Source organism: Nannospalax galili, unplaced genomic scaffold (genome assembly GCF_000622305.1).
Source record: "Nannospalax galili isolate Female #2095 unplaced genomic scaffold, S.galili_v1.0 scaffold16863, whole genome shotgun sequence".
Classification (NCBI taxonomy): Eukaryota; Metazoa; Chordata; class Mammalia; order Rodentia; family Spalacidae; genus Nannospalax; species Nannospalax galili.
The window spans coordinates 9829-27269 of NW_008349598.1; the positions used below are offsets into that span (position 1 = coordinate 9829).

General features: G+C 46.5%; 1 protein-coding gene and 1 pseudogene across 2 annotated transcripts; one reads left to right on the plus strand and one right to left on the minus strand.

The window, feature by feature from the left end:
- Positions 1–1822: 1822 nt before the first annotated feature.
- On the plus strand, positions 1823–9933 carry LOC103745137 (RLA class II histocompatibility antigen, DP alpha-1 chain-like). Of its 2 annotated transcripts, none has more exons than XM_029570380.1 (5): positions 1823–1965; positions 7153–7398; positions 7707–7988; positions 8178–8344; positions 9640–9933. In XM_029570380.1, exons 1-4 carry the CDS (start codon positions 1866–1868, stop codon positions 8330–8332), a joined length of 783 nt encoding a protein of 260 aa, XP_029426240.1. In that variant the 5' UTR covers positions 1823–1865; the 3' UTR covers positions 8333–8344; positions 9640–9933. The 2 variants fall into 2 exon arrangements, with proteins under 2 accessions (XP_029426240.1, XP_008845264.1); XM_008847042.3 differs by having other exon boundaries at positions 8178–8328.
- Positions 9934–10018: 85 nt separating this feature from the next.
- Positions 10019–17441, minus strand: part of LOC103745138 — a 10740-nt pseudogene continuing 3317 nt past the window's right edge.

The following is a 17441-nucleotide window of genomic DNA, read 5'->3' on the forward strand; positions in this document are numbered from 1 at the left end:
ATGCCCGGTGAAATTTTTTACTATATGCTAAATATGGATCCTTATATTTACAGACAAGCATACTGTACAGCACTCATCAAAGATGCTTCTTTCTGCAACACATGGAGGTTGCTGCAGAATTGCACATCTGGTCAGATACAGAGAACGTACGTCTGAGAGATGCCCAGGACTAGGTGACACATCTACAGTTGAACCTCTACAGCTAAGGTTCATGGAACACAGCAGAACAAGGGTAGAGAGAAAACTAATACGTCCCTCGACTCTCACCAGTGAAGCTTCCTTGTACAGCAGAGTGCAATGCACACAGAAGTGCACAACTGGCCAAGTTTTAAAGAGTGAGAGACTGTTGACTGTAGGATAGGACTCCTCACCCACCCACAGCTCAGGGACCATTGTGGAAGAGGGAGTGGAAAGATTGTAAGAGCCAGGACTGGTTCTTGAACAGAGGGAAGCAGAGGCTTTCAGGCCACTGGAAGCTTGCACAGGTGAACGGGTGGTAATGGTGGCATCGAGCACAGGACCCATGTTGACTCAATTAAACAAGGGCCCAAAGGGGAGGAGAGAAATGCGTGGCAGGCTGGCCCTAGACTGAAAACTACTAGAGACTGACTGCTGCTGGGTGAAGGAGAGTATGATTTATGTACAATCACTAGATGGGCTGACTAGACTCCAAAGAACAAATTTACACTGAAGGACATTTGGGTACAAATGCCTGAATGAATAGGACTTAACATGTATGGCGGGATACATGAGGTCTGGTGAGGGAACAGGGGAGGCATGGATGGGGGGGATGTCTAAATTTGATTAAAAACTGTTCTATGAAAATACGAAAGCTCAATAAAATAATAATAATAGCAATAAAACAGAATTTGCAAAAGAAAACAACACCATAAAAAAGAGCATTACCTGAAATGGGAAAATAGAGAAAGCCATATAAAACCCAAAACGGTGGTCATTGTTACCACATGCAGTATACAGTGTGTATTCTCATGTGAAAATGAAATAAAATGTAGAGTAATTTAAAGAGAAAAGATTATATCAGAAGTCTCATACATCAGTAAAATGCAACTAAGCTGGGTGTGGTGGCACACGCCTTTAATTCCAGCACTTGGGAGGCAGAGGCAGGCGGATCTCTGTGAGTTCAAGGCCAGCCTGGTCTACATAGTGAGTTCCAGGAAAGCTGGGGCTATAGGGAGACCCTGTCTGAAAAAGACAAAAAAAGTCATATTTTCGGAGATTTTTCTGAAGGAGGAAAAAAATGTGTTTTAGAAGACATCACTAAAACTGTTCTGTGATCACCTACAATACTTAAAACTATTCTTAGGTTTACTATGCAATTTTAAAACACAGGGTCTGCGGTGAGGTTAAAAAAAGAGGTCTGCAGAAGTGAAATGCTTAAGAAGCAGCATTTGGGGAGAGTTCGGTATTTGCTGATTGGAAAATTGTAGTCTATTTCCTTTTTAGCACAGATAATCTGCTGTCTGGGGTGGTCGTGGTGTGGGGAGGGCAGGAGACCAACCCTATCAAATACCAGAGTGCACTACAACCATTTGGTGTCAAAGGATGTGTGCCTGATCTTCTTGAACTTCTCTCTGACAACGATGGTGATGGAAGTGTCTGGGCTGTGCTGCTCCTCAAGCCTCTCCCTTCTCTTCTTTAGCCCCTTCCAGCTTTCTTTCTACCCAGGAACAGCGGGTGTCAGCTCTACTGCTTCTCTGATTGGTTAAGCCTGGCCGTGCTGATCCTCTTTATTCTCTGTTATAGTCAGACTATAGAAACCCAGTTTCACAGCTCTTGTCTTTCCCTGTCCTTCCCCAGCTCCTAATCACTGGTCTGTGCTCAGTCATCAAATGTAGCCGCCCAGCATGAGCTCTACTGAGAGAATGTTCCAGACCAAGGCTGTGGTCCTGAGGGCCCTCTTCTTGGCTCTTTTGTTGAGTCTCGCAGGAGCTGAGGCCATCAAGGGTGAGTGGTCAGGAGGATGTGGGAGGGTGGAGGACACAAGGTGGGACGGACAGCCAACTAAGTGTGTTAGAACGAGAGACTTTTCAGGACCCACAAAGCCACTTTCCGCTGTCTTTCCTCTCTTTATTCCTGTGTGACGTTCATCTTTGTCTCTAATGATCACAGTCACAGTAGCAGCCGTACTTCAAAGACTTAATTTCTTCCACCATTAGCATCTCACAGAAACTCCATGAAAATATTTTCACCCCCATCTTAGAGAGGAAAACACTGAAGCTCAAAAAGATGGAAACTTTCCAAAGTTATTTACCCAAACAGCCAAGGCTGATCAGATAGAGACTCTGCTCTCACCAGAGACTGTACACACAGACTGTGTCAACTTGACACAAACTAGAGTCATCTGGAAAGAGGAAACCTCAGTTGAGGAAATTCACCCATTGGATTGGCCTGTAGTCATATCTGTAAGGTATTTTATTAGCTGCTAATTGCTGTAGGAGGGCCCAGCCCACTGTGGGTGGCACCGTCCCTTGACAGGTGGGTTTGGGCTGAATAAGAAAGGTAACTGGGCTGGAGAGATGGCTCAGTGCTTAAGAGCACTGGCTGCTTTTGCAGAGGACCCAGTTTAGTTCCCAAAACCCACCTGGGGCAGCTCACAACTGCCTGTAACTCCAGTGCTAGGGGGTCTGACACCCTCTTCTGGCCTCTGTGGGCATTGCATGCACACAGTGCACTTACATATGTGCAAGCAAAGAAAAAAAGATTCAAATGACTGGACGATTTCAGTGGAAGCCAGCCAGTAAGCAGTGTTTCTATGGTCTCTGCTTCAGTTCCTGTGTCCAGAATCCTGCCCTGAGCTTCTGCCTGCCCATCCTTAAAGATAGCCTGAACTTGTAAGCTGAAATAAACCCTTTCCTCTCCAAGTTGGTTTTGCACAATGTTTTTACAGCAACAACACAAACCTCAGTGGAACAGAAATTGGTACCAGGAGTTGGGTTGTACTACAATGGACCTGACCATGTTTTTTGAGGATTGTCGAAGTGTTTGGAATTTACTCTGGAAAATTCACCAAGTATTCACAGTCTTATGGGCTGCATGCTGAGAGGAAGTTAGCAGTGCTGGAAGAAATGTAGGTGATGAGGCCTGGCTTGTGAAGTCTCAGAAGGGAGCTCGAGTCCCTCAAAGGGGGACTGTGTTGTGATATAGTTGAATTAAGAATCTGTAGAAGTGAAATCTTTGCTTTATTGGGACAATGGAAACTGATTAGCTAGAGCTGAAAATCAGCTGTGATTAGTAAGCAAACAGCATCACCGAGGCAGAGATCTTCTGGAAGGATTTCCTCAGGGTCAGCACACAGAAACTGCATCACCGGATGGAAGACTTCATCTCAAGCTGGAGTCCAAACCTGATGATGTCTCTCACCTGGTACTGGTTTTGAAGGCATGAAGGGGTCATGGAGAATAGCTGAGGCTTGGCGCCATGAGAGACTGGGTGAAGCCTCAGTTGCAGTACAGAACTCAGGATATTGGAGGTGGTAGGACTGTGGGATGCTCACAGGGACAGTGGAGGTGTGTAGTGGAGCCAACCTGAGCCTACAAGGCAAGCTGGGTGTGCTGTGGTCAGCAGAGTCAGAGAGCTGTGACTGACCAGATGATCATGAGTGAATCCTTGATGCTACAGCATTTACATGCTGCTGTTGGGTGTTGTTTTGATTTAACTGTGCTCTGGTGCTTCCTTTTTGAAATAAGAAAGTATGTAATCTATTTTTTGATTTTACAGGAACCCACAGTTAAGAGACTTTGGATTTTTAAAGAGACATTGGACTTTTTTTGAGACAGAGCATCACTATATGGCCCTGGTTGGCCTGTAACTTTTTTTTGTTTGTTTTTTTTGTTTTTGTTTTTTTGGTCTTTTTGAGACAGGGTCTCCCTGTAGCCCCAGCTGTCCTGGAACTCACTATGTAGACCAGGCTGGCCTTGAACTCAGAGATCCACCTGCGTCTGCCTCCCGAGTGTTGGGATTAAAGGCGTGTGCCACCACACCTGGTAAGGCCTGTAACTTTTCATGTAAACCAGGCTGGCCAAGAACTCATAGGGATTAACCTGCTTCTGCCTCCCAAGGATTGGGATCAAATGTGTGCACCCCCACACCTGGTACAGTAGAGACCCAGCCCACGAGGTTTCAGAGGAGAACAGAGACTCTATTAGGAACTGGGCTAGGGCCCATTTGTGTGATATTTTAGCTAAGAATCTGTGCTTTTGGGTCACCTGGGTCTGAAGAATCAACTGTGATTGATAATAGATCAGCACCATTAAGGTGAAACCATCTGTGTTTCATTGGGACAATAGTAAAGTATTTCCTCAGGGTCAGCACACAGAGGCTAAGGTCTAAGGAGGCCAGGTTACATCTCAAGCTTGCGCCAGAACTTGGCAATGTAAGAGTCATCACATAGTACTGGTTTAGAAGACATGACCGAAGGGGTCATGGAGAGAAGCTGAGGCTAGGCACTGTGTGGCAGGGTTGAAGTCTCTGTGGTGAGACCCTGAAAGGTCATTGGTGAAGACGAAAACTCAGTTGTAATGGATCCCAGGATGTTGGAAATGCAGACATTGTAGGACATCTGCCAAGGACAGCTGCAAATGTGGCATGGAGCCGGCTTAAGAGAGAAGCGCAGGGTGTGTGCTGTGGATGGTGGAGCTGGGGAGCTAGGACTGCCCAAGCCCTTAGGAACCCAGAAGATTACATTATGAATAAGTCCCAGATGTCAGACATTGAGCCACAGAGTTGGGATTTACACTGATAGATTTTGGTTTTACTTTAGTATGATTGGTTTTTATCTATGAATGAAAAGTATTTTTTAAAATGGAGAGTGTACTGAGAATTGAACGCCATGCATGGTAACCAAGCATTCTACCACGGAGCTATGTCTGAGCCCCTTTTCGCCTTGTTTTGGACTTTTTATTTTGAGACAGGGTCTCATGTAGTTGCCAAGGCTGGCCTTGAACTGAAATCCTCCTGCCTCAGCTTCCAGAGTAGTTGGGATTACAGGCTTGTGATTCCTGGCCCAGATGAATATGATTTTTGAAGAAAAATAATTTGTCTCGTACCTGACTGATCTTTAGAACTCAGGATCTGTGAAAATGTTAAAAAAAAAACACTTAAAAAGTATAAACTAGTTCTAAAAGACTCTCTGTGGGTTTTATTTCTCTTTATTTCATCTTTTCTGAAAGTGATTCTTTGGAGTTGAGGAGGAACTAGACTCCCATGAAATAACATTCTCTCTGTCACTGTGAGTGTCCCAGCATAGGTCCTGCGTGCCAGGGCTGTGAACTCACAGGGAAACCGAGTGCAGAGGTGGAGCTGGGCAGTCCTGACATTCTCTGCACTTTGGCTCATCTGTGTAAGCCAGGAGCTCTCACATGCTCATTATTTTATTAATATTTGTAGTTCCTTTTGCCTTTATTATTATAAGTGAATAAAGATTGAAAAAAAACCAAAATTGCACACACAGATATTTCAAACTCAGTAACATTTATACTTTCACTTAAAACAAAAATAACAGGTAAGGGTACTTGCTACCTGCCAAGTCTGAGGTCTTGAGTTTGATCCCCTGGACCCACAGAGTAGAAAGAGAGACTCAACTTCTGCAAGTTGTCCTCAGACCTCTACCTGTTCATTGGGGCATCTAAAACCCGTAAATAAAATAAATACAGTAAAAATATAAAATGAGGGCTGGAGAGATGGCTCAGCAGTTAAGAACACTGGCTGCTCTTGTAGAGGACCTGGGTTTGATTCCCAGCACCCACATGGTGGCTAACAACCTTCCAGGGATCCAAAGCCTTCTTCTGACCTCCACAGGCATTGCATGACACAGATGCACTTACGTACATGCATGCAATACACTCATACACATAAAATAAAGGTAATAAAATATTATATAAATATAAATATTATATAAATATATTAAATAAACATATAATAGCAATATTAATTATTAATATATTTAAAAATTTAAAGTGGAAATAAAAACAAAATTAAAAAAGTTTGAAACCAGTGCCATAGCTCCTGTACTATGCTGTTAGATTTAGTGTGGTGAGGCTGACGGAGACCGTCACAGCTGTTCTATTAATGTCTACTGCAGCGTGGGGCTCAAGAACTAAAACAAAAACATAAAGCCACAAAGAACACTACAAGTTGAAGAATGCTCTCGCCCCAAGTTTTTATTTTCTGCCTTTTCTATAATAAGGAAAATAATATTCCCGCTTCTCCACCTCCATGAGTCTAACCTCAATTTCACATCTGTAGTCCTAGACCCATGACCGTCTGGGAGAGGAACATTACCGTGACAATTAAGTGAGAAAAATATATAAACGACCACAGCAACGCCTGGCTCAGCGGGTGCTTCTCATCACTGTCACCCAAACCCCCGCTGAGCTAGTGAAAGGGCAAAACTAACCCCATCTTGCTCTCGCTGACTTTGGCTTTGCCCTGTGTTTTCGCCCAGCCATTTCCGCTGCAGCCAGCCAGGGGGACCGTCTCATGCAGGCAGTTTCAGGGAGCATATTGTTTCTACAGTACCGGGAAACTTGCAAGTACCAGGTAGCATGTCCAGACAGCACATCCTCCCTGCTACACCTGCGTCTCCATGGAGCCCATTGTTTCTGCAATTCTGAGAAACTTGCTTTTTCTTTATCGAAACTTTTTGTTAACTGAAAACGTCTTTGTTAACTGACCTGCCCCTGGTCTGATGTAACTATGGTGATCTGATGTAACTATGGTTACTGACTTTGCCCCTGGCATGATGTAATCGTGGTTTTAAGCATAAAGCTTAGGGTTTATAAAAACCTTACCCTGCTTCTCTTCAGGGTGGAGAGTTCTTTTGAGCATTAGCCCCCTCTCTGACCACTGGCTACTAATAAAGGACTTCAATTCGACCATCACTGTGTGGCATTCCTCTGGGCATCTTGCTCAGTATTACCCTAGGATGCTCGGACCCTGAGTGACAGGAGGCAGCGGGACTTCTTATGAATTCTCTTCTTTTTTTCCTCTCTCTCATCTTGTCAATCTCCTGCTTGTTGTTACCTTCATGCCCCATATACCCACCCTCTGACCTCATCTGACTTGCTCTGGGGCCTCCACTACTTACGCATTCATTCCTCCATTTGTGTCCTTTTCTCTGTTTTCTTTACACAGCGGACCATGTAGCAGTTTATGACATATTTGCACAGATGCAAACACCATCTGGTGACTGTGTGTATGAATTTGATGGGGATGAACAGTTCTATGTGGATTTTGACAAGGAAGAGACTGTCTGGGGGCTGCCGGAGTTTAGTGGAGTCTTCGCCTTTGATGCTCAGGGAGCACTGCCCTACATCGTCAGTTTGAAGAACAACCTGAAAGCTTTGATCCAGCGCCCCAACATCACCCAGGCCCCCAATGGTACTGCTACCGGGTGGGAAGAGATGGGAGGGTCCCTGCTCTGCACTCAGAATGGGAGATCCAGGTGCCCTCTGCTGAGTTATCCTCCTCCTGGTGGCAGCGGGCTCCTCTCCAGCACAGCTGAGGGCCCCTACCAGCTCAGGAAGAGAGGTGGAACTGGGGGAGTCTCATCAGTGAAGGAGGCTACTGGCTGTTATTCAGGACCCTAAAGGTGTCTTAAAGTCTGAGCCTGAGGTAGAGGATATCCCAGGGTGAGGTCTTCATGATTCACCAAGAACAGGGTCTCACCAGGTTCCGTCTCCTCCCAGAGCCTCCTGAAGTGACCGTGTTTCCCAAGAGCCCTGTGGAGCTGGGCCAGCCCAACGTCCTCATCTGTCACATTGACAAGTTCTTCCCCCCGGTGCTCAATGTCACGTGGCTGAGAAATGGACAGCCCGTCACTGAAGGAGCTTCTGAAACCACCTTTCTGCCCAGCACAGAATTCAGATTCCACAAGTTCCATTACCTGCCCTTCATTCCCACGGCCGAGGACTTCTATGACTGCCGGGTAGAGCACTGGGGCCTGGACCAGCCGAGCATCTGTCACTGGGGTACAGAACTGTTTTCTCTCCATGACCTCCACACCCTCTGCTCCCAGTACCTGGTACCCCAGAGCATCCCACTGCCCTTATCCTGCCTTAGTAGCCTGTCTGATGGCCTGTGACCTTCAGCCTCCTTCCTCATCAGGCCAACCCCACAACTCTGCACCTTCTGACTTCATCTCCTCACTTTTTTTCCAGAGGTGCAGGAGTCAGTCCAGGTGACCGAGATGACAGAGACTGTGGTCTGTGCCTTGGGCCTGGCTGTGGGCCTGGTGGGCATTATTGTGGGCACCATGCTCATCATAAGGGCTCTGTGCCCCAGCCATGACCCCCAGGCCCAGAGGGACCTGTGAGTATCTGTGGAGGTGAGACTATTAGGGTGCAGTTGGAAGAAAGAGGAAAGAATGGAGCTTAGCACCTGCTGTACATAAAGAGAGGAAACGTTCAGTTAGATGAAGTGTACACTGATCGCTCAGTGGTTAAATGCGCAGAGCTGCATTACTAACAACACTGATATTCATTGAGAACTTAATAAACTCAGGCACTATTCTGAGATTTATAATTATTAACTTATTTTATCCTCCATGACAGTCTGTTAGGTAGGTACTGTTATTGTGGTTTTATACTTGAGAAATACGTATGTCATCTTATGTACACAGGAGCATTAAACACCTTAATTATGGTCACACAGCTAGGCTGTAGGTGGATGGCTTTGTTGGTAGGTCATAGACTAAGTCATCTGGAAAATAAGATGTAAATGACACCAATGATTTCACTATGAAAGAAAGACACATGTGAGGCATCAGAGTGGACATCTATGAAGTTGTTCCCTGGCTTTACAATTTCCCATCATGAGATGCACTAAAGGAGGTGTGTTCATCGCTGGGACAGTAAATACAAGAGCAGAGGTGGATTTGGAAGAATAGCAAAGAATTCATTTTAAAATTATTCAGCCAGAGGTTTAGTGAGGCAGCTCACTGGGGAGTCCTTATGAAGTTGGAAATGGGGTGTGTGGAGCTTCATGGAGAGACTGAGGCTGAGATCGCTTCAGTGGTGACCCATGTATCTGTGGGCCGCTGTGGATGGTATAAGGGAGAAACAAGAGATCATTTAGAATCAGAACAAAATGGAGAGAACAGAAGATACCAGATGGCATGCCCTGTCTAGGGAATGGTGCTGCCCACAGTGGGTGGGTCTTCCCACATCAAGTAACAATCAAAACAATCCCTTAAATACATGTTCACGGGCTAAAGTCATCTAGACAATTCCTCAGTTAAGACTGTCTTCCCAGATGATTGTAAGTTGTGTTGCTGACAGTTAAGAACTAACAGTCACAATTAGATTTGCCTGATGTAAGCAAGGGTCCTTCATTCCCAGCCTTCCACAGTTGAGCCTCTTCGGGAGGCTGTGGTGTGTGGGATGCCCCTAGAGTCAAGTGGGGTTTGAGGTGGAATTTGCTCCCCTCAGGTACTCCTGGCTCCCTAGGGGCTGATGATGTGGAGGACCACGGTGTGTGCATGGGCGGCCCTCACCTCCCTGACACCGGACCAGGGCAGGGAAACTGGGGCAGGGCAACATGTACAGAGAGAACAGAGAAGGTATGTCTGAGCTCAGCAATCTGAACCCGAGGCTGACGGTAACTGTGCGTGTCTTGGTGCAGGTGACAGTATTTACGAGAAGAAGATGAACTTGCATCCCAGCTGCCCTTGAACTCCATCTCAGCTCCCTCCCCAGTCTGTCTCACTGACTGACTTGCTGATCCTTCAAGTCCTTATTTGGGGCCTAAAGCACTCAGTAAAGTTCTCAGTGAACAGAAGGCAACTTGAAGTGCTGCTGTTTTCAGCACCATGGAGACAGCCCGGCCCTGGGCTTCACGCCCCTGCTTTTCTTTGATGAGCCCTTTGCTGCCTCCTTCCTCAGAATACCCCGAGGCCAATAAATTCTTGTGTGTTTCCTCAGAATACCCGGAGGCCAATAAATTCTTGTGTGTTTCAGAGCTGGGGGACTCGAGTTCTTCTTACTGGGCACCTGGGAGCCAGTCACACATGACTGGTATTTGATGAAGGTGTGACTTCCAGCGGGGCTATGGATGTAGTTCCTGAAGGTTCTAATCTCACCTGAATGGAAGGATCTGAGAATGTTGATACAGCTCTGGGTTATTCCCTAACTGCAGGACAGGGTTGGGTGGAGGGAGGATGAAGATTTGGATGAACTAGTTTGAAGACTGGGGAAGGGATTCGGTTAGTCTGGATCAAGATTTCAGGCAGATCTAGATTTTACCCACAATTCCCAAGCGCCATTGTAACTATAGTGATTTACAGTGGAGCATATTTTTCATTTGATAAACTAACAGCCAAGAAAGAAAGTTTCTTCATTCATTTAGTAATTCTGCTGTGGTCCCTCCATGCAGCAGAGCTTTGAGGAGAATAGTGCCGATAAGCAATGACAGTGTTTGCAGGTGCGTTGTGTGACACAGTCACTGGGCGATATGAACAAGTACCTAGTCACCCCAGATAAGGAACTGACATCAGACCAAATGAAGGACACCACCAAAGTCCTACTTGGCGAACCACCAAGCTGTACTGGGGTATTTACAGGAGTGTGGCTGAAGGGTGAGTTATAGGAGCAGCGATGACGGAAAGTTGCAGCCCCAAGAGTGCACGCAGTATGGGCGACGGCTCACAGAAGCAAGAAATGCCAAGCTCACCACACAGCCCTGGTCTACGTTCCACACAGAACATCCTGTGTTGTGCCAGGCATGGTGGTGCACACCTTTAATCCCAGCACTTGGGAGGCAGAGGCAGGAGAATCTCTGTGAGTTCGAGGACAGCCTGGTTTACAAAGTGAGTTCCAGGCCAGCTGGGCTACAGGGAGACCCTGTCTCAAAAAGAAAGAAAGAAAGAAACAACCCCCTGTGCCTTAAAGAGCTCCCTTCCTAGATGTAGTGTCTTCTCTTGGAGGAAACTGCTAACCAACATTGTGCATGGCCTGGGTTTGAGCCCAGTACTGTACCCAGACCGAGAGACACACAGACATGGATACTCGGACACACAGAGAGACACACAAAAACACACATGTAGAAGGAGGTGGGTAAGAACAGGAAATACGCCAAGCATATTGCATGTCTTTAATCCCAGCACTCGAGTGGCAGAGGCAGGTGATCTCTGTGGGTTTGAGTCCAGCCTGGTTTACATAGTGACTTCCAGTCCAACCAGGGCTACAGGGAGACCCTGTCACAGGAAAAAAAAGAGGAAATGGAAGTAAATATATTGTATGCTCTTGTATTTGTAAAGTGACATATTTGGTTTATGTGTTTGTGGAGGGTGGGGTGTGTGGGTGCACATGTGTGTTCTTGTGGAAGTGAGGCTGACATTGTATTCCTCAGTTACTTCTCCAATTTATGTCTGTCTGTCTGTATAGATAGGGTCTCCATGTAGCACCAGCTGCTTTAGAATACATTATGTAGACCAGGCTGGCCTCGACCTCACAGAGATCCACCTGCCTCTCCGCTTTATTTTTTTGAGTCAGGGTATAGGTATATGTATTGCTTGCATGTATGTAAGTGCACCCATGTTGTATAATGCCTGCAGAGATCAAAGAGGGCATCAGATCTCCAGGAACTTGAGTTATGGACAGTCAGCTGTTAACTGCCTTGTGGTGCTGGGAACCGAACCCAGGTCCTCTCCAAGAGCAGCCCGTGCTCTTAATTATGGAGTCATCTCTCTAGCCCCAAAGATGAATATTTTAACTACCATAGCAACTAAATAAAAGTGTACTGCTAATGTTAAAGCACAGAAGACAAAATGAGCAGAATTAATCTAAAGGAGCGAGAGGAAAAACATGAGACAAAGGAAAAAGCAAATTCTAAGATGGTTAGACTGGACCGTAATACTAACTGAATAAAGTGTGTGTACTCTAAGCCTTCTAGCTAGGGCCCAGCGGAATGGCCCTGTGGGCAAAGGTGCTTGTCTCAAAGGCTGAGGACCTGAATTCTGGGACGGGACCTGTAGGGAGGAGGAGTGGTCGACGGAGGTGGAAGGGGATAAAAGAAGGTGGAGAAGTGCATTCAGAATGTATATGTATGTTTGAAATTGTCAGAGAATAAGTTTAATTAATAAAGAAAACACCGGGGGCTGGAGAGATGGCTCAGTGGTTAAGAGCACTGACTGCTCTTGCAGAGGACCTGGGTTTGATTCCCAGCACCCACATGGCGGCTATGAACCGTCCTTAATTCCAGTTCCAGGGGAATCCGAAGCCCTCTTCTGACCTCCGTGGCATTGCATGACACGGGTGCACTCACATACATGCAGGTGATACGCTCATACACATAAAATAAAAAAAATAAATAAAATATTTAAAAAACATTAAAAGAAGAAAACACTGGCAGAGCAACATGGTACATGTTTGTAAGAAATTTTTTTTTATTCCATGTAGATGAGTGTTTCACCTGCATGTGTGTAGGTGCACCCATGTCATGCAGTGCCCGTGAAGATCAGAAGAGGGCGTCAGGTCCCCTGGAACTGGAGTTACAGACGGTTGTTAGCCACCATGTGGGTGCTGGGAACTGAACCTGGATCCTCTGTAAGAGCAGCCAGTGCTCTTAACCACTGAGCCAGCTCTCCAGCCCCATGATACACATTCTTGAAAGAAACAGACAACAGCATTGATCTTGACTGTTGATGCAGCTGAGGAGGGAACCGGGTTGGAGGCCCCAGGAGAGCAGAACTGTAGGCACTGCCTTGAGAAGTACTCAGCAGCAGCATCCTCTTGGGAAGCTGGAGATCAGACCCAGAACCAGCTTCTGGGCCAGGCATAGAGACATCCTCGTTCTAAAGCACATATAGTCTTTTAGGTCAGACCAGGAGCCAGGTAGGGAAAAGAAGTCATTGCAGGTTGCTGACCCTTTTCCTGTAAGTCCAAGGACAGAAAAACTATGATATAAAAGTGAATGTCAACAATAAATACAAGCAAGTGTTCTGTCAGCTGAGCTCCACCCCTCACACAGGCTTGAAACTTTCTGACAAAAGAAACCCTCACTTCCTCCTGCAACCCACCCTGCTGCAGAATGCTGTCCTCCCGGCGCAACAGCCATTGCCATCTTCATCAGGTGCCACTAGAGAAGTTCAAGACTGGGACTGCTGATGCTCCCTCAGAAGGACGGGGTGGGGAGGTCGTCAGGCCCTCGTCTGAGCTGCTCCTTCTGTGCTTCTCAGCTGGCTCTGTGTGATTCTGTCTCCACTACATGTGCTCTGTAGTCTTGGGAGATGCTAGAGCGTAGACTATGGAAGGTTAACTGAGGGAGACTTCATCTACGAAGCCATAGGGATGCTGCTATCCATGGTAGGGTGAAACTTTTCAGTAGCATGGCTGTTTAGGGGTCACCTACAATCCTGTCAATAATTTCTCGCCTGTGTTCTGTAAGTAAGAACGTTATACTCATTGGTTCCCTAGTTGAACTTGGGTGGAATATACTTTTGTCTATTATAGGTGTTCTATCTGGACGTCTCCCCAGGGAACAACTCACTTGGCACATTTCCTCAAGAAAAACAGAGCAGGCATGTCAGCTGCTTATTGAGATCCTTCTTGAGCTGAAACTAAAAGAGGAAACACTTTCAACCATTAAAGACCTCCCTCCACAATGAGAGACACATTTCCATTCTCCACTGCTATCACAGCATGAACCCCACATGAACCTGGGCACTGAGGGAGCCTTGCCTGTCCAGTGGCTAAGACCCTAGCCTGGGTTCCCTCTGGCCCTGCAGGCCAACTTTGCTCTGATACTGGTTTCTGTGTCATCTAGAACCTTCGAGCATTGCTTTCCTGTCTCGGTCACTCATGGAGACGGGTGAGTACATCAGGGGAAGGCAAGGCTCTGCCTTGGTAGGACCTTATACATCTGGTGGCTGAGACCTTAGCCTGGGGCTCCCTTCTCCCCAATGGCCAACTTTGCTCTGACAATGATCTCTGTTCTAGATTCCTCCAGCATGACTTTTCTGTTTCCATCTATTGTGGATGAGTAAGTAGGTCAGGGAAAGTCAGGGTCCAGCCATCTGCCAGGTTTCCTTATCTTCTTCTTCTTTGGGTTAGGAGTTGAGACAGGGTCTCACTATGTAGCTCAGGCAGGTCTTGAACTTGTGACCCTCCTGCCTCAGTGTCCCATGTGCTGAGAATACAGACATGAACCATACCACACCCGGCCTCCTCACCTTTCTTGCCCCTCACGTGCATGACGAGGCCCACTGCCAGGAAGATGAACCCCAGCACCAGGCCCCCAACTCCAGTCAGTGTCTTGATCCGGGCAGAGTTGGACTGGGCCCCTGGAAGAGTAGAATCCAAGGTTAGAGTCACCTCCAGGAGGTGAGAGCTCAGGGCCTGTCTGGATGGATGTGGAACATCAGCATGAGGGACCTCATGCTGTAGAAGGTCTACAAGGTCCAGACCTGGTTTCAGTGGGGACAAGGCTGATTCTACCCGCTGCCTTAAGAGGCAGGACAGGTCAGGCTAAAGGCTGAGGAAGACACAGCTCCCCTGTGTGAGGACAGCATGGGAGAACGTCTGCCTCCCTAGACCTCCTGACAAGGGCAGATCCTGAATCTGTAGGATCCCAGGACAGTGATGGTCCATCACCTCCAGCTTAGAAGCAGCCTCGGGGGCCTGAAGGAGGCACAGGGGGAGATCTGGTCCCCGCGCATGGACACCCCGGGCAGGATAAGTGGACCTCACAGCCAGGGAGCTGCCTGCTGTACAGAACATGAGTCTAGAAGGGTCACTGGGAACTCACTCCACTCCACGGTGATGGGTCTGTCCAGGCTGGGGTGCTCCACGTGGCAGGTGTAGACGTCTCCCTGCTGAGGGGTCATTTCCAGTGTCACCAGGATCTGGAAGGTCCAGTCTTCATTGCAGGTCGGGTTGGTGGTCAAGATCCCAGCTGTTTCCTCCTGGTTGTTCTGGAACCAGTGGACTTGAATGTTCCCTGGGTAGAAATCTGTTGCATGGCAGACGAGCAGGTTGTGATGGTTCAGGGTCCCTTTCTTGAAGGACGACGTGTACCCTAGGCTGAGCTAGAAGGGAAGGAGAGACACGTGAGAGTGTGCTTAGGCGTTTTCATCACAGCAGTGTTTTCTAGGGCTGGAGAGCTGACTCTGAAGTTAGGAGCACGTTCAGCTCTTCTGGAGGACCAGTTCAATTCCCAGTGACCATGTTGGGTGGCTCACAACTGCCTGTAACTCCAGCTCCTGGAGGGGATCTGATGTCTCTGACTTTTGTGGGCACCTGCACTCATGTGCACAGATCTGCACATACACATACAATTTAAAAAATAAAAATAAATCTTAAAACATTAAAAAGGTATTTTTCAGATGTTTAGGATTGTCATAATTAAGAGAGTAGATACGTGTTGTATCAAAAAGATGGAAGTAGACCCTCACATCGAACCCTTGGGACCTTAATTCCATAATAAAGTTTGGGAAGATTAGGAGCAAAACAAAAGCAGTGGCAGGAATTTAACTAGAAGGCCTTATTCATCGATTTTGAAAAAGAGTGTTTTTAGCAGTGAGGTACTTGTGTTTTCAATGCTCTGTCCTGATGGGAAGGACACAGGATTCATTCAGATAATTATGGCCAGAATAATTTCTTAGTTTTCCAATCCATGTACACTTTTTTTTTTGTCTTTTTGAGACAGGGTCTCCCTGTAGCCCCAGCTGGCCTGGAACTCACTATGTAGACCAGGCTGGCCTTGAACTCACAGAGATCCCTCTGCCTCTGCCTCCCAAGTGCTGGGATTAAGGGCGTGCGCCACCATGCCCGGCATTCTATGTATGCTTTTAAAAAACTTTATTTACTGTTATTTTATGTGTATGTGTGCATTGCCTGCATATATGTAAGTGCACCTGTGTTGTGCAGTGCCCATGGAGGCCAGAAGAGTGCATTGGATCCTCTGGAACTGGAGTTATGGATGGTTTTTAACCTCTGTGTGAGTGCTGGGATTTGAACCCAGGTCCTCTGCAAAACCAGTCAGTGCTCTTAGCTGCTGAGCCATCTCTCCAGTCCTGGAACTGGAGTTAAGGACAGTTCATAGCCACCATGTGGGTGCTGGGAATTGAACCCGGGTCAGTGCTCCCAACCCGCTGAGCCATCTCTCCAGTGCAGGCAATACACCCATACACATAAAAAAATAAAAATAATAAATACAATATTTTTAAAAAATGGTGTATGTATTTTACAGTTTCTCCCATGACTAAAACTCCAAAATCTTCACATTTCTTGTGGCATCCCAAACCCAACACCCCCCTCTGCTTTATGTGTAGGAATTCTAGCCCATTCCCAAGTTTCCCTCTGGTTTCTGTGGGTGCTTGAAGAGCCACCGCAGGTGCTGAGCCCCTGTATCTCTGACACTCCTTCCTGTCCTCCCTCTGCTCAAGGTCAATGTCCACGTTGCTGGCTGCCTCCTGTGACCTCTCCTCATGCCCCTTTGCTACATCTGGGCATTTGCCACCAGGTCACCCTCTCCTCTAGAGGCCAGAAAAGAGCCATCTGGTGCTGTTAGCCATCAAAACCACAGTTTAGATGACCGAAAGAGTTTAGACACATTACACCCAAATAAAGAAGGCCACTGACAACAGTGCACAGAAAAAAAAAAAGGACAACTTTATCACTAAGAAATCCTTTGAATTAAGAAAAACTGTTTTTAGTCTATTTCCCTATGGGGAGAAATAGTAGGTAACTTGGTACTTAATGAAACAGCCTCTCCTGACTGCTCAATTTGATGCGTGTTTACTCTTACTCTGTAGACGCTTGGAAGAACCAGAAAGAATGGTGGATGGACATATGTGTCCTGAGTTTGTCCCCAGTGGGTCATCTTAAAGAGCCTTTACAACTAATTCTAAAAAGAGCCTGATAATGTTTTATTACCTAAAGGACACAATTGTTTTTCTTTTACTTTATTAAGTGTGTGCTACTTATGATTGGCTTACATTACTATGAAATCAAAACAGTAACACCTTGATCTAAAGTGCTCTAGCCCAAAATCCAAAAGGAAAAACTATTAAAATAGTCCAACCTGTGACTGGAGAGATGGCTCAGTGGTTAAGAGCACTGGCTGCTCTTCCAGAGAACCTGGGTTTGGTTCCCAGCACCCACATGGTGGCTAACAACTGTCTGTAACTCAAGGTCCAGGGAATCTGATACCCTCTTCTGGCCTCTGTGGGCTTTGCACAACACAGGTGCACTTATATACATACAGGCAAATCATTCATAAACATAAAAAAAAATTAAAATAATCTAACCTCTCACCTCCCCATTTCATGATGGGGATCCCCAGTGGACTCTGTCTCTAAACTCTAGTATATGATGGGTTAATTAGTTTTGTATAGGAAATGGAGAGTTTATAAATAGAATAAAAATTTCCAGAAGGTTGTTCCATACTCTTTTCCTATTAACTTAATGATTAATATAACTGAACCC